At 41.2% G+C, this 18,200-nt stretch overlaps 1 protein-coding gene across 1 annotated transcript in view; it reads left to right on the forward strand.

Annotated features, from left to right (window-relative positions):
* Positions 1-18,200, forward strand: part of LOC134337483 (dedicator of cytokinesis protein 8-like) — a 244,031-nt gene that overhangs the window by 139,416 nt on the left and 86,415 nt on the right. Inside the window, exons 19-22 of the mRNA XM_063032540.1 lie at positions 5,484-5,561; positions 10,219-10,420; positions 14,170-14,307; positions 16,087-16,250. Of these exons, the coding sequence (XP_062888610.1) occupies positions 5,484-5,561; positions 10,219-10,420; positions 14,170-14,307; positions 16,087-16,250 (582 nt within the window). The remainder of the gene's footprint in view (positions 1-5,483; positions 5,562-10,218; positions 10,421-14,169; positions 14,308-16,086; positions 16,251-18,200) is intronic.

The raw sequence follows: 18,200 nt of genomic DNA on the forward strand, positions 1-18,200 counted from the left end.
CTTTTTCTTTCTTATTATGTACTCTTCTAATGTCTATGGACTTAATGTTCCCTTCCCTCAATTGTTTCCTTATGAAATAATTGGTCCATTGAGTTTCTGTGGGATATGTTTAGTCTGCCCATTCCTTTCAGTGGGATGTGTTTTCATGTGCTCGTTTGAACCTTCTTGCAAGCGATTACCACAATTACTCTTTATCATCCTTTCTCAGTTTGCACCTTTTTTTATTTTTTCCAATTTCTATTCTCAGCCCATAATTGAATTTTTCTCCCATTCTGAACTGGATTTTCATCACACTATTATCACTGTTGTCATTTTAAGTTATTTAATAGTACAGTTACTATTAACTAAATGTTCTCTTAATTTTTGCTTCCTTCTGGTAAATCCCATACCTAATCCATCCTCCTTTGTTGGGCTTTTTTACATTAAAGAGTTTCAAGAGGAGTCCTCTGTACAATGAGGAACTCCACTGGCTTATTTGCTTTACCTTTCTCTTCAAATATTCACGTACTTCCAGATGTCATTGTCATATTTGTATCTCATTAATAAACATTGTACATTTTAATATACATGGCCATTCTCTGAGCATGTTAAGGACAGTACAAAACATATACGTACCTTGTCTAAGTGCGGACCTACAGCCCACTGCACTGACTGACTTCATGTCAATGTTTTCTGGGCAGCAATTGAATTACTTAGGTCCTGAAGTTGAGTTTGAAGCACAGATTCACCAAAACAGTAGAATAACGTATTTTCTCATGGAATAATGCTGTTGCCCTCAAAATTCTTTCAATCAAATTACCTGGGAAATCCACTATATATACAGGTTAAAATTATATTCTGTGACTTCATGCAGTCACATTAATTTCCTCCATCACCAATTCTTGCTCATAATTAAAAGCTAATATAGTTATACTGACCATCAAACATACTTGCGAATCTCCAAATGGTTCTGTTGCCCTTTCAATCCATCTCCTGATGCCTTTACAAGCTGAAAGCAAAATGTGAATGGAATAACTTCATAGATTCCTGGATTTTATGTATTAATATGTGATGTGTAAACTGTAATCCAGAAGTTGTTGTCTCTGTGCCTTTCTGTTGTGTAAGATCTTGCCGTACTCACTAACTGCTTGCTTGGTCACTTTAGATTTGGAATGTTCTACTGCTCGCTGAAACAAGACACCACCTTTACAACTCTGCCCAAGTTTATTTTTGAAAACTATTCCCTCTCCTACGCTGGTCCATGATCTCTTGGATTCTGCACAAACCTGTTCTCTTTGCTTTAAGCAATGCCTCAACTGTGTGTGGCTGCCTACACCTGGTTTTACCCTCCCCATTTCATCTAGGTCTGCTAATAACTACACAAAATGCAGGAGGAACTCAGCAGGTCAGGCGGCATCTATGGAGAGAGGGAAAAGAGTCAACGTTTTGCACTGAGATCCTTCAACAAGACTGGAAGGGAAGCGGGGGGTGGGAAGCCAGAGTAAAAATGTGGAGGGAGGGGAAGGAGTATGTTGATAGGTGATAGGTGAGGGGAAAGTTGGGTGGGAGAGGGAAGGGAGGATGGAGTGAGAAGCTGGGAGGTGATTGGAAAAAGTAAAGGACTGAAGAAGGGATTTGATAGGAGAGGAGAGTGGACCAAGGGAGAAAGGGAAGGAGGATAACTTCTATAATAAATTCTGCTTAGCATATTGAATTGTAAGACATAATTTAAATTTACAATTCACAAATCCATTTCCAGAGTTAAGAATTACTTGAAGGTTTGGTTTTTACAGTTATTTATTTTGAGATACAAGTAGGAACACGCCCTTTTAGCCCAATGAGAGGTTTTGCCTTGCAACCCACATATTTAACACTAGCCTAATTACAGGGCAATTTACCAAGACCAATTAATTGACCAGCCGCTATGTTTTTGGACCGCGGGAGGAAACGTGAGCACCCAGAGGAAAACTACACGCTCATGGGAAGAACGTACAAACTTGTTACAGGTGACGCTGGAATTGAACTCCAGATTCCGCACCCCAAACTGTAATAGTTCCCTAGTTTAGACCCACCTTCCTAGTATGACCCCCATCTTACCCCCACCACCTTTAACCCCCTCGAGCTTTTGTATTTTGCTGCCTTAGTTTCACTTGTTCCCTGACTTACAGTTAAATCTCAGTGGTTAGTTTGGGCCGTAGGTGGCTGGTCTGTCCTCAGCATCCTCCCCTGGACCACAGTTATAGATCCATGTAGCTAGAGAGAGTGAGCAGATTCTCTCCCCGGCCTTATGCCTCTCACCCTTAACATGATGAGGCCCTACCCACAGTAGGGTCGATGTGAGGAAACAAGCAAAAGACAGAGGGGTGCCAAAGGAGGAGGGATAGGTAAGATAAAATGAAAGAAGCTGGTGCTCCTTAATCTCTAGTCCTAGTTCAAGTTCAGGTGTATTATCGTATATATGCCATGAAAAGTAAACTTTTGCAGCAGCAGTTCAGTACGTGATAAATATGAGCAACATAAGCTAACATCAACTTAAATTAATATAAATTATACATTACTTACGCAACAAAATAAGCATAATGACGTTACGGGAAGGTGAGAGAGAGTAAGACGACATATTGCCTAAGGTAATGCTAGGAATATCCAGATGGTAGTGGGGGAAAAACTGTTGTTGAACTTTGAGGTGTAGGTGTCAGCCTTCAGGTTCACAACAACCTTTCCCTCAATGTGGGTAAGAGCAAGGGATTAATTGTGGACTTCAGGAAGGAGAAGTTGAGGGAACATACACCTACCTGTCTCATCGAGGGATCAGCAGTGGAAAGGGTGAGCAGTTTCAACTTCTTGGGTGTCAACATTTCTAAAGATTTAACCTGGGCCCAACATATTGATGCAATTACAAAGAAGGTACAACAGTGCCTATATTTCATTGGAGTTTGAGGAGATTTGGTATGTCATGAAAGACACTCACAAGTTTCTACAGGTTACCATGGAGAGCATTCTAACTGGCTGCATCACCGTTTGGTATGGGGGCTGGGGAGCAAATGTACAGCATCATAAAAAGCTGTAAACTCAGCCAGCTCCATCGTGGGCACTGGCTGAGGACATCGTCACAAGGTGATGACTTCCACATCGTGGACATCTTCACAAGGTGATGCCTGTAAAGTTTTTTTTTATATATGTTACAATGTACTGCTGGCACAAAACAACAAGTTTCACGACATACGCTGGTGATTGTAAACCTGATGCATTCCTGGATCTCCTGCCTGAGCTGATGGCAGCATCAAGAAGAGGACATGGCCCCAGATGTCAGGGGTGCTTAATGCTGGATGTCACCTTCCTGTAACATTGTCTCTTACAGATGTCCTCAGATGGGGGAAAAGCTGTACATATGATGGACAGGCTGCATTCCAGTGCAGTAGAATTTCCATTTCAGTTTGTGATGCAACCAGTCAGAAAGATTTCCACTCCGCATCCGCAAAGGTTTTCTGGGGTCTTCAGTAACATGCCAAATCTCCTTCAACTTCTAAGAAAGTAGAGGTGTTTGCGTGCATTCTTTATGGTTACATTTGTGTACTGAGCCCAGAATAGAACCTCCAAGGTATTGAAGCTCAGAGCTGCTCATCCTTTCCACTGCAAACCACTTCACTGAGGGTCTTGCAAATTCTGTCAACTAAAGCTTTGTTAAAAGAGACTAAAACTGCTAGTCCAGGTGTGTATTATCCTCTGCCTCTCTCCTCTAGAACCATTCTTAATGCATTTTATCTCCTTGGCTTTCTTCGTCTTTAATTTGATTCCAGGCCTACGACGCACTTTCTGGGTGGCGGAACCAGTCGGTACATTTTCCACAACAAACAAACGTTCTTGCTTTTCCAGTACCGCATTCATCCTCCCCCACCAAACCCACCTAGGACCTATTTCAAAGTTCAGAAGAGCTTACTAACCCTATGCTATTCTGATGCCACTTATTGCTTCTAATTGTGTTGATTAAGTCCCATTAACTTATTTCAGGTTTTAAATCTGGTCTATATCTTCTTGTCTTCATTCAGCCCTGTCATTAGTGGTCAGGGGCATGGCTCTTGGTGATTTGATCCAGTGAGCAGTTGTCACTAAGGCCACCCATGGCCAATTAAAAGACTTACAGAATCCTACCCATTCACACGCAACATCGGATGACTGATTGCCGCCCACAACCTGCTACTGTCTTTTTCCTGCCCTAGACTGATAACTCTCCCAGCACAGGAATCGTCCCAATGTTATCAATTATCTCTGCTAAAAGTTGACTTCCTATCACCTATCTCTGACTGAGGAAGGCTTCCCACTTCACAACAATACCATGTCAAAGACCATCAGTGATAGCTGCTTCCGTGCTTGCCCCCTTTGGCTGTGGGATCCCTTTCTCCATCACAGCAGTTCTGGGAACGTGAAGAGTTTGCAACAGCGGAATTGGCCAAACATACCACCCTTCCTATGCATCATACAATTAAGACATGATGAAACAAAAGTAAGCCATAAATTCATTTGTTAGGTGTTGCCAATATTCTGACCTTGACCTTCACAGCATTTGTATGTTCTTGTAGGTAACTGCAGCTGCTGAATGTTTTTTTTTCGCTGGCTATCCACAGCGAGCACCAGAGCAGCATCTGTCCAATGCAGTTTGCACAGAGCCAATCCGGCAGTTGTATTTTGGCTGACAATTCAGGAAATAGGTGGCAAGAGTCTTGTTCCTCAAGACTGTCATTCGGTGCATATTTTTCAATTAATATTACTTCCATTAGCACACTATTACATCTGCTGTCATTTTCTACAGTAACTGAATTCCATGCTCCGCTGCTTTGTAGTAAGCTGAGAGGATGGCCTTTGTAGGTGAGAGTCTGAGAGGAGTACTTAGTTGTATAATTTAATTTCGTTCGGCTTTGGTATCAGTCACTATTGACAATTTTGAGTGCATTTTATAGTTCATGGCTCAAAAGTTTTTTTTGAATTCCTCCATCTTATTTTATTCTCTTGTGGAGCTACAGACTCTCCCAAGACTGCTGATGAAATGTATTTATTTGTTTATTGGGATACAGCCTGACGTGCCAACCAGCAATCCCCTGATTTAATCCTAGCCTAATCATGGGACAATTTACAATGACCAATAAACCTGTACATCTGGTGGAATCACCTCAGTCTTGATTTCTCTGGTTCTAACAATACTGATGGTTTATTAAGTTTTATAACATTAAAAACTTTCTCCCACATTTAACCACATTAAAAATTTGAGCTTGGTACTGACGTGGGTCTTGCCATTAGGGTGGTAATGCTTTTGAAGTCTTGGCAGTGCTTTTCTATAGAAGCCTGGTTAGTGCTTGACGTCCAGTCTCAACTGTGCCCCTGCTGTGCTATCTTAGTCAGTTGTCATGGTTAGCATTTGAAGAGCAACAGCATGAAATGGAATCCTTTTATGGTTATTACACTGTATTAAGAAGCACGAATCCTTATAATCGTCTTGCTTTTTATTGCAGGCCCCACTGGCATGGTTGGATAATCGGAAATCAGTATTTAAATTGGAGCTACGCCCATTTTCGACAATATACCCTGAGGTAAATGATTTCAGTCTCAAAGCTGCCAGAATATCATGCTGGTTTTGAGGACAGGGTGGTGGACTGGCAGAGCCCCCGACCCATAAGTCTATAAGATATAGGAGCAGAATTAGGCCATTCAGCACGTATAGTCTGTTCCACCATTCCATCACGGCAGTATGGCAGGTTTATTATCCCCTTCAACGCCGTTCACCCGCGTTCTCCTCGTAATCTTTGATACCATTACTAACCAAGAGCCTATCAGCCTCTGCTTTAAGTATATCCATTGACTTGGCCTCCACAGCTGTATGTGGCAACAAATTCCATAAATTCACCACCCTCTGGCAAAATAAATTCCTCCTCATCTTTGTTCCAAAGGACGTCCTTGTGTTCTGAGGCTATGCCCCTTGGTCCTCGACTCTCCATCTATAGGAAGCATCCTCTCCAAGTCAACTCAATCTCAGCTTTTCAATGAGAACCACCCTCATTCTTCTAAACTCCAGTGAGTACAGGCCCAGAGCCATCAGACACTCCTCATGCATTAACCTATTACTCCCAGGATCATTCTTGTAAACCTCCTCTGGACCCTCCCCAATGTCAGCACATTGTTTCTTGGATAAGGGCCCAAAACGGCTCACAATACCTCAAGTGCAGTCTGACCAATGCCTTATAAAGGTTCAGCATTGCACTCTTGCTCATATATTCTAGTCCTCTTGAAATGAATGCTAACACAGTATTTGCCTTCCTTACCACCGACTCAACCTGCAAGTTAACCTTCAGGGAACCTTACACGAGGACTCCCAAGACCCTTTGCACCTATGATTTCTGAATTTTCTCCTCGTTTAGAACATAGTCTATGCCTTTATTTCTTCTACCAAAGTGCATGAACGCACACTGGATACCATCTACCACTTCTTTGCGATTCTCCTAATTTGTCCAAGTCCTTCTGCAATGTCTCTGCTTCCTCAATACTGCCAGCCCCCTTCACCTTTCCTAGTATCGTCTTCAAACTGGACCCGTTCCAATGCAACATGGGAAACAAGCGGTGTGATGCCAAAACTGCCACAAGCATTGTTTTCTAAGCTCATGTTGCCAAGTGATGTCATGTTATTCCGATTGATCCCATCCTCTGGTGAAGTCATTCAGCAGCACCCTGATGTCAAGACGTTCAATATGTTATTGTCTCCCGGGCTCCCTGAATATCCAGTTATTCCTAGAGTGATTTCATTTCTGGGATTCTTGATGTGATGCCACTTGGATCCCACAGAGTACTAGCATTATCTAGTGACTTCAGTGAGTGATATCACCACGTCCCGAGCCTGTACAGAATGTAGTTTCACTACATTAAGACCTCACAATATGATGTCATTATTTCCTGAGTTCTCTGAAGTTCATGAATAGCAAATATCAGGGGTGGAGAACAAATAATCTCAAATTATGTATTAAGCACTATTGAGTGTTGGTGAATTTCTCCTGTGGTGCAGTATCAAAATGCTGGGCTCTGTGGGAATCTTCTTGCACCCCGTTTTATTGAGTGACGTCATTTTCAGAGCTCCGTGTCTGATGCTATATGAATGTTCCATGTCTGCTTTTCAGGTCACTGAGTGATTGCATCATGATCACGTTGATATAATTGTTTGCTAACTTTGTTGATGTCGCTACACCTTCAGCTCACTAAGTGCTCATGTATCATAGAGTTGTAGAAACGAACAGCACGGAAACAGACCCTTCAGCCCATCTAGTCCATGCCAAAAAAATTAAACTGTCTATTCCCATTGATCTACACCTGAACCATAGTCCTCCATACCCCTGCCATCCATGCACCATACAGACTTCTCTTAAACATTGAAATCGAGCTTACGTGCCCCACTCTTATGACCCTCTGAGTGAAGAAGTTTCCCCTCTTGTTCCCCTTAAATTTTCATCTTTCACCCTTAACCCATGACCTCTAGTTGTAATCCCACCTAACCTCTGGAAAAAGCCTGCTTGCATTTACTCAGTCTATACCCTTCCTAATTTTGTATACCTCTATCAAATCTTCTACGTTCCGAGGAATAAGTCCTAACCCAAATATGTTGGCTGAGAAGTAAAATAGCACAGGATATATAAGCTAGATTTGATGGGGATCTAACTACAGTACAAAATTTTCAAAAGGTTTGACAGGCTCGATGTGGAGTTAATGTTATCCATGGTTAGAATCAAGGGACACCATTTCACAATAAAGGGTTGACCATTCAGGAGAGAGATGAGAAGAAATTTCTTTACCCAGAGGGTAGTGAATCTTTGGAAGAGGGATATGGAAACTCAGATGCTGAGTCTAACTGAGACAGTGCTTTCGGCACAGTAGCCCAGAGGCTACTGCTAGCTCAAAAGTACATGGACCCGAGTTTAATTCTGATTTTGTGGGCTTTGCACATTCCATATGATCATGAGGATTTCAGGTTGCCCCAGTTTTCCCCCCACATCCCAAGGATATGCTTGTCAGTTAAATGGCCACTGTAAACTATCACTTAGTGAAGGTTAGCGACGAAATGAATCAGAGACCTGGTAACCCCATGATGCCCAATGATACAGAATAAGTTACAGAGGTGCAAGAAATGATGGGGATTGGGACTGATGGGATTGTTCCCGGGATCCATCATTATTTGGCCCATCAACTCAGTCTTCTTCTGTTTTGTTATAGATACAAGCTAAGATTATAGATTATTGGATATTGAATATTGGATATAGGAAGGTGGAACTGAGGTCAAAGATCAGCCATAATCTTGTAGAATGGTAGAGCTGTTTCTACTCCTTACGTTCTTATTTCCCTAAATTTCTGTAGAACTTCCAGCTGGAGAGTACCTCACTTTTAGCTACTGAAATATCCCATTAACCTTCGTTTCTATTCTGATGAATTTTGTTTGAAAGGATGTGCATTGAAAATGAATTTTATGTAGTTTTGGTTCCACTCTGTCTTTAATTGGATAGAGTCTCATTCATTTCTGACAGCTCAAAACTTCAGAAAGCACCATGCAGGGAGAATTATTTTCATGTGCATACTTAACAGCCAGTCCCGGGTGGCAAAACTAATAACCAGATAATCTATTTTTGTTGATGTTGTTTGAGTGGAGAATGCTAATCCAGATTCCAAGGAAATTCCATGTTCCATTCATAACAGAAGATATTAAACATCCTCCTTAGACAATGGCAGAGTCACGGTTATCCTCTGTTTTACTAACTCAACCCAAGGTCATGGACAATACCGACCCTCCCATAGATCTGGACCAAGTGTTCAGCAAGAATATCTATTCAAGTCACAGAGTAGGGCTTGAACCTGTAACGTTTTTGTACAGAGAAATGCATTCCACTTACATTGAGTTCTGTGTCCTTCAAAATTGCAGTGTTTTTATTTTCCCTTTCTGGGCTTGCTGAGCAGTTATTCGCATTGATTGTGTCAGTAAAGGGGTGTGACATACTGACCTGTAAAGGTTAAAGGTCAGTTTTAATAAAAGCTTCATTCAGAGGCTCTAAAAAAACTCTACTGTTGAATTTGGGGGTGGGGGGGGAATCTTATTATTCCCCTAGTTAGGCTTATGTGTAGTACATGGATCGACTGAGGTTAACTTACTTATTTACATATTTCACAGAGGCCCATTAGAGCAAACCTATCATTCCCATCCCTCTTATTTCCCTGTAGTTCTCAACATTCTCTCTCAAATCTCCATCAACCAAATTCTTTTTATTGCTATCCACAATAAGGGGTAACCTACACTAGCCACAATAAGGGTTAACCTACACTAGCCACAATAAGGGGTAACCTATACTAGCCACAATAAGGGGTAACTTACACTAGCCACAATAAGGGGTAACCTACACTACCACGAAAGGGTTAACCCACACTAGCCACAATAAGGGTTAACCTACACTAGCCACAATAAGGGGTAACCTACACTAGCCAATTCACCTCCCAGCACATCATTTGGATGAGGGAGAAAATGGGAACTCGTGGAGTAAACCCACATGGTCACTAGGAGAACTAGATGGGTTCTGATACCAGGATTGAACCCAAGTCACTGTAACTGTGAGGCAAATTTAAGAGAAGTTTACTCAAACTTTGATTATTTAAGTAGGCCACTGCAGATGTTTTTGTCTCCACTTCAGACAGATGATTCTGATCTTTAGCCATTGGTTTTATGAGGAGCAAGGTGCAGGTATGTCAGAGGACCTTCCTGTAGTTGTATAAGACTTGGGGCCAATTTTACAGGGAGGAAAGAGGGTTAGCCTTGGCCAGCTGTCTCACTTGACAATACAAGGGTGGAGTCAGAGTGATTATGTATCCTGTAAGTAAGCTTGAGGAACTTTACTGTGATACATGGCCAGAACAATATGGAAATGGGAACTCTCCCTATCAAAGATCTCTTGACACTGGAGCCGTATGAAATTCTGGAACCAAAGATGATAGATAGGTTTTGTGATCCAAGGTTAACAGAAGCACAGATTGAAGGTGGAAAATAGCTTATGTCTAATTGAATAATGGAACACTTCAAGGGCTTAATGATCTGAGCTTAATATTTTGTGGACAATATATTTAATTTATATTAGTCTAATGAGTCTTGTTTTGTTCAAAGTTATGAAAGAAAAAGATCTGAAAGGATACAGCCCTGATACTGGTTACATTGTAATCTGCTTACTACAGGACAGAAACTTGGAGCGATTCTTCTCACTGTGCGACGATGTGGGTAAACACCATTCTGTAGCCCAGCAGACAGAGGCACTGAGAAAGGCTGTTACTGTGCTCAACCGGGTTCAGTTGGAGGACCTTGTCCCGTTCTTGCATGTGGTGTTAGACAAACTGCTGCCACTACTGATCTTGAGCTCCAGGATGACATCAGAGAGAGGTCAGATTGATTCTACTGTGCACTCATTGAACTAACTTCTGTGAAGTTCCATGTTAGAGCATTCATCTGATTTACATCACAGTTGTGGGTTTCAAATGAATTGAAAAATCATTTCAAGCGTGCAAGTAAATTTTTTTCCTCAAACCCTGCCTGTTCCAATTAGACCACACTTCAGAATATTTTTATCTTCCACTTTCTGCCAATTTCTATCTCTCTCCCTCCACTCTCTACTTTTCTAGCTGTAAATCCACCAATTTCCTTTTCCTCCTCTCTTCCACCAATAATTTCTCTCCCCTTCACTCGGTCTTTGTACTAAAATATTGATTCTTGCTGGGTTCTGTGTAAGTGGCTGGAGGTACTTATTAATAGGTGATTACCTATTAACGAACCTACTAAACACGTTGAATGGAACACGACAGTCAGGAAGTGGTCATCCTGCTGATTACCAAATGTCAAAGAACTTAATCCAGACAAACATTAGCAAATGTAATACTTGTCAAACATAGCACTTGCAATTATCCAGACATGCAGTGAGAAAGCCAAAACTGTGTTGTAAAGAAGAATCAGTTTTTTTTTGTGGAAAGGGGAAGCAAATGCTGGATATTTTACTGGAAGTATTAAGAATATTACTATATGCAAGGTTAGTGCTTGGCTTGAGTGCTTCTGTAAAAAAGGAGTCTGGAACCCTTGGATTGTTTTGTGGGTCTGATATTAAATTGGAATGAGTTATCAGTGAAGGGATGTGGTGTGAGGGTCTAGTGCCCTCTGGTGGAATGTTTATCAGTTCTGCTTTTGCATTGCATTTTCCCAGTTTAAAGAAAATTTAGGAAAAACAAACTAAAAAAAATCAAGATGCAGGAATAATAAGGAATGAAAAATGACAATTTAGCCCCTAAGAAATTTCCCACAGAAACAGTGGCACAGCTTGTTAGTTGCTCCAGCAGTCCCGTCTTCAGGTGCTGACTGTGTGGTGTTTGCATGTTTCCCTGTGACTGTACGGATGCTCTGCTTTCCTCACACATGCAAAGTACCTGTGGGTTGGTTAGTTGGTGTAGGTGGGTGGTAGACCTTCTGGGAGGAAGAATTGCTGGGAATATGAGGAGAATAGTTAATTTTATTCATTTATTTACTGAGTTACAGGCGGAATAGGTGATACCAGTCCTTCCAGCGCACTGTCCAGTAATCCCCCAGTTTAATCCTAACCTAATCACAGGACAATTTACAATGGCCAATTAACTTACCAACCAGTATGTCTTTGGACAGTGAGAGGAAGCCCATGCGGTCACAGGGAGAACGTACAAGTTCCTTGCAGACAGCCATGGGAATTGAACCCAGGTCACTGGTACCGTAAAGCATTTGCTAACCAATATGCTACCATGCCAACCTTAAATGGAAAATCGGTGGTGGAATGGGATTACTCTGTGAGCTAGCATAGACTGAATGAACTGAATAGCCTCATTTAAAAATTGTATGAAATAGGGAATGCCAAGCAGAGGCCAGTAAGATTGGAGTCTTGCTGTAGCTGTGAAAACTGCCTTAAATTCAGTAGCTCAGGAAGTATACATTGGTTTAGAGTGGGCAGAAAGCAAGTTTGACAATATGACTATGAATTTTGAAGATTGAAGGGTGATCTATCCAAAAGATTTAAAACTTTAGGTGACTTTAGTGGTAGATGAAGGATGATGTGGAAACTCAGAACAAGTTGGCATAACATGAAAGTTAGAACTAGGCCACTTTAATGAAGTAACTGTTTAACTCATGATAGTGGAAGTTTAGATGTATCTTCAGATAACTCGGTTGAAATTTTCCCCAAGGTTTGGTTTGTGGAGCTGCTGTTGTTGTAAGTTGTGGTTAGGCGAATTGGTTGAGCTGAAGGCCACGCTGGGTGAAATGGCTGCTGGTGCTGGGTGCCTTGGCCGCACGGATTTGGGACTGCGATGAGTCAGATGATGGGTGGCTGGAAGGGAGTTGCATGTTATGTGTTGCGTGAGTTGTGCTTTGTACTGATTGAGTTAGGTGCTTGGGATGTGAACAGGGCTTTTTTTAATTATTCCTTTTTAGAATGTAGATATATTTTTAATAAAAGTAGAAGTGATGGATGTGGATTTTTTTTTACAACATTTGGAAACAGTTTGAATAAGTACAGTACATGAATGGGAGGGGTATGGGGGGGGGCTATAGTCCGGGTGCAGAACGATGGGAGTAGGCAGAATAACAGTTCACATGGACGAGATTGTCCAAAGGCCCTTTTTCTGTGCTATAGTGCTCTATAACTCTAAACACAAGCCGCCATTTATGGCCAGTCCATGAACGTCACCGAGAAGATAATCTTGAGCCACCTTCCTGAGTTCAATATTTCTATGATTGGATAGGAAATTCCAGCATTTAGAAGTCCTGCTAATATAAGAAAGGAGAATTTGAATTGGTCGAGTTACAGATGCTGTTGCGATTGGATTTAGTTCTCATTGGGTGAATTGGTTACTGGGGTGAGATATGGAATTAGACAATGTTTACATACATTAAGGCTGAGTGGGTTGAGCCCAGTGCCTAGTGAGTTGAAAGCCAGCATTTAGTGACGTAGGTGTTGGCACTGGATATTTGAAGCTGTTTGAATTGTGTGTTCGGGTTGAGAGAGTTATGCTCTACGCTGGCGGAATAGGAAGTCAGGACTTGGTTAAAGCAGGTGTTGAGGTTAGATGTTAGTAATTTGTTTACTGATCTGTGTGGGGTTGATTAGACTATATATTGAGTTCAGATGAGTAGTTGTCTTCCCCATAGGCTGAGCTGGAAATCAAAGTGGGGTTAATACACTGTGAAGCACAGTGATGTCTTACTGGTAGCAAACAATACTACTACTCTATAATCACATTTCTTCTGAATAATAATCTCTGCAATCAATAGGCTGTAACTTACCTCTCAAAGCTGAGCTGATGAGCTGCCTGTGTGACCTGGCATTTTTGAGGCGTGAACTGAAGTCTTAAAGGTGCAGGATGGTTTGCGGCATGGCCTGTGTGGACCAAATCAAGACAGCAGGGCCTTTGACCCTGCGGGTGAGGAACAATCCAATGCTTGGCCATTGCTGGAGCAGACTTGGAGCCGATTCAAAGCAGCAGGTCCAAGGCGAGGCAAACTGAGGCGATTCAGAGTGGGACCCGGGCCCGAGAGTGAGGAACTAGCCAATGTTCGACCCATTCAAGCACCAGCCCAGATTTTTTAAGGTCAGGTATGGGCTGAATTGAGGCGATAGGGCCCAGGTCCGAGAGCACATCAAAGCTACAGGGCCCGGATCTGAGAGCAAGCCAATGTTTGGACAATTTAAGCGCCAGATTCAAAAGGTCAGGGTGTCGGGATGGGCTGGTGTTCAGCTCGCTGCTCGGTGAGATTTACATATCCCAGCACTGAACTGATGCTCTGGCCTGCAACCAACCAGCTACAATGACAACTGGCTTTGTGAACTCACTTTCGTGAACTTTAGTTCCGAACGTTAATTGCTTACTTTTTATTGTTTGCACGATTTGTTCTTTTTTTGCACATTGGGTGTTTGATGGTCTATTGGGTTTCTTCATTTTGTGGCTGCCCATAAAGAGACAAATCTCAAGGTTGTACACAGTATAATAATAAATGTACTTTGAACTTTGAACTGCGGTGGGTTGACTTGGGCTAACTGATGCTTTGATGCTGCAGCAAGAACCTGCCCTTACCTCCTTACCTGTCCATTTTGCTGTGAACCTTGTTTCTTTTATTCACAGCTCCAGTCGGCAGAGGAATCTTTGAAACACTGATCAAAATTGTGGACCAACTCCACAATACTGAGGAAATGACGAAAGACTCGCTGGGACGAAACCAATCCCTGGCTACGTACATTCACCACTTGTTCAGTGTACCAGGTACCAGTGAGGTTATCAGCAGTAAATAGCCAGTGATCAAGGTTATTTTCTGTGCAGCCCAATATTTGCTAATGGCTTTGAGTTAAACATACCAGCCCCATTGAATAAACATTCTTCACCTACTTTATGCATTGATCTAGCAAGGGTGGGAACACTTTCTAAAGTCACCCCGGTTATTTAATGTACTTAAGAATTAAAATGCTAAGATCATGAAATCTTCTTGATCTTCATAAGGAGTGAATCCACTTAGAGACATATTGGAGGGCTTGTGTTCACTTGGCATGCCTGGGAGCCTTTTGAGTACTTGTCCTGAGGTTTGATGGTCAGAGGTTCCATCAGCTCAGACCTGATGTTGAAATCAGAGGCACAACTGTAAAGATAGGATCCACTGGTGCTGTATGTGGCCTGAAAAGTCCAGCTTGAAGGTGTAAGTGCAGGTCCATTGTTCCCTACCAATTACCAAAGGTCCACTTATTTCAAAAGCTACTAAACAAATTCAGGCTTTACTTGGAGTGTTCCCAGGTTCTTAGAGGGAACTTAAGAACTTTTGAGCTTAATAAGTATTAGTAGTATTCGGGAACTCAGTTCTTTGCGTCTGTAGTTTTCTTCAATAAGATCATGTCCGACCTTTTACCTCAGTTCCATGGCCCTGCATTAATCCCATATCCCTTGATTGTCGTAGTATTTTGTAATATTAGAGGTCATGAGACCTTTTGTACTGATCATCTAATTGGAGGTCTTGTCTCCTATGCTCTAATTACTATCTTTGGGAAGAATAAATTCAGTTGGAAGGATTTGCCCCGTAGAAAGGAAATGGTCTTGATCAAAGAATTTTTTTTGAAGTCAAGAACAGAACAATTTTTCACAGAACGTCCATATAAAATATTTATATAAGATAAGACTGCTGAACGGATCCTGACCCGGATCTGGGCCGTACCCTCCAAATATCTGGACCTGCATCTCGGTTTTATTGCACTACCTTACCTTCCATTTTTCTATTTTCTATTTATGATTTATAATTTAAATTTTGAATATTTACTATCGATTTGTAATCCAGGGAGCGGGAAGCGCAGAATCAAATATCACTGTGATGATTGTATGTTCTAGTATGAATTGTTTGGCGACAATAAAGTATAAAGTATATCTTTCAGTGGTGAGTCCGTCTAAGCTGAGGTACAATCAGGTGTGAAAATAAGGCAGTACAGGATATAGTCACACACCAGACATTGTGTTGTCTCTTTACAAGTATGTATACTGGTTCAGAAAAAGTGGCAACACCATCTTTCTTGTGCAGCTGAACTGGACAGTAGTATGTTACCTTCACCCCTGAGTTTCTTGTCTAACCAAATAGTACTTATACACTGCCTTCATCTTTTCTCCTGCAATGTGGTACTTAGCCTGTACCTGGTTTATCACTGGCCCATAGCAACTTATCCTCTTGTGTTGTGCTGTCCAATCGTGATAGCTGGTGTTAACTCCTATTGTCAACTTTGGTTCGTAACCCTTACTATTCCTGACAAAAAGTACAATGTAATCTGTAAGCTTTTAAATGCCAGTAGGGGCAAGAAAATTCCAGAATTCCAAATTCCGTAATTTAGGCAGGTGTTGTTCCTCAAAATGGCGTGATTTGCCTTTGGGTCACCTTGGTTTGAATTTGGAAAGAATTGCTGGTGAAACATAACTATGGCAGAAAGTGAAACTGATGGTAATTATGAATATTCCTCATTCATCACAGTCTTTAACCTGTTCTGTTGTAGTGTTCATTTGATTTGTTTTTAGTTCTCCATGAGGCTGAAGTCACAGAGTCTGAGAAGTATGCCACGGTCAAGCCAGAGAGTACAACTGCGTTACACAGGATGTGTCGGCTTAGCTCAAGTGATACTGAGTTGCAGACATCGATGCTCACTGTGCCCACAGCAGGCAGTAGTCTGAAGCCTTCAAAGGTCAGCCCAATGATCCTTGATGGATTCAAAAATTATTGGTTAATATGCAACTTTTACTTTTAAATTCCCTACTTATTGGTGATGAAATAAAGATCATTTGCTATCTTCAGATAGTTCGAAAATAGTAAGACATCTCAAGAATTCTACCAGACCCATTGACAGATAAAATTTGACACCAAAGCGTATTGAGATATTAGCATAGATGGTCAAACTGAATTTAAGGAGTTACTTAAAGCAGAGAAATGGAAAGATAGATGAAGGAAAATATTGGTTTAGTGCCTAACTACCAATGGTAAAGGAAAATAAATCAAGGGCAGACCAGGTGTCAGAAACATAAAACTGAATAAAACAAATGTCTTGATATTTTCTGTGTCAATGTTTCCTAACACTTGATTTCCTATTAGTTTCTCTTAAAAGTCAGAGATTTATATAAAAGTGGAAATGACTGATCTCTAACTCTGACCCTCCCCATCAACCAAATTGTTTGCCAGGAATTTGTTCCTGAGGTCTGGAATTCTGCTGAATGAGTTGGAAGATCTGAGGTGATGAGCTGATGATTTGCAGTACAAGCCTTTTGGAATTGGTAGAGTCTGTCTTTGACTTTAGTTGTGGCCCATTTCCTTTAAGGTAGAAAGTCTGAAGGCTTTGCTCCATCATATGGAATGTACCTTTGGTTTCAGATTAATTCTGAACAAGGGCAGAGTAAGTTACAAGGAAAACTAGTCAGGTAATGGGATTGCGCTGTAGGCCAGTGTAGACTTGATGGCCGAAATCGCCTTCCTTATATGTTGTAAGAAATACAGACCAATGTGGAAACAGCAGAAGGAGGAGACATTGTGGTCTTTTCTGTTTGTCACTGCACTAATGAGATGCCACCAACAAGACATCTGCAAAATTCGCCAAATCCAATGGCGTATTGCATACAATTCACTTCAGATTGTGTAAATGTGCCCTGACCATAACATCATTTATTAAAAAATGTTGCAGAAGTTGGATGTGGATGATAAATGCAGGTAATAAGTTCTGAGGTTGGAGCTGTGATTAGTGTGATGCTCAAAGGGCAAGAGACCATAAGACATTGGGGCAAAATTAGGCCAGTCGGCTCATCAAATCTGCTTTGCCATTCTATCATGGCTGATTTATTATCCCACTCAACCCCATTCTCTTGACTTTTCCCTTTGATGCCCTTACTAATCAAGAACCTATCAACAATTATAATTATACCCAATGACTTGACCTCACAACTGTCCATGGCAATGAATTCCACAGATTCACCACCCTCTGGTTAAAGAAATTCCTCTTCATCTCTGTTTTAAAGGGACATTCTCTATTCTGAGGTTGTCTCCTCTGGTCATTTCAAAGACTGTTGTTTCAGCAACGAGCTGCCTTATTAATAAGTGTAAGCACACCTGCAGTGTCTAGATCAAAACCATTGAACTTTTACCACAACAAACTTAAAATGAGAGAAGTAACCAATTTAAGTAACTGAGGCAGCTCTAGGTTTTACCAAATTACTTTTGTTTTGAATCTGGTCCCGATGCTAGGCAAGTGAAGTTCTTACAAGAAGGGTTTAACGGAAGGCATCATTTTGTTTTTAGGTTATTTCTGTTCTTCACTTTGAAAGATGTCTAGCATCATTCTGTGTTATACTCAAAAATACAGGGTTATAACAAATTACAAGGCAGTCATGATTGTTTTTATTTACTGAAGTCTTAAAAGTTTTTCTTAAAATGTGAAAATCTTCCAAATCTCGGAAATTTGGAGTAGCTGTAAACTACAAGTGTGAGACAGGAATTACAAAAGTAAATGCTAAAAGAATTTAATTTTTACTTATTTAATTTAGAAATACAGTGTAGTAACAGGCCCTTTCTGGCCCAATGAGACCATCCTGCCAAATTTCACCCATGTGTCCTATTAACTTACTAAAACATATGTCTTTGGAAGCTGGGA

This window comes from Mobula hypostoma, chromosome 24 (assembly GCF_963921235.1).
Source record: "Mobula hypostoma chromosome 24, sMobHyp1.1, whole genome shotgun sequence".
NCBI lineage: Eukaryota > Metazoa > Chordata > Chondrichthyes > Myliobatiformes > Myliobatidae > Mobula > Mobula hypostoma.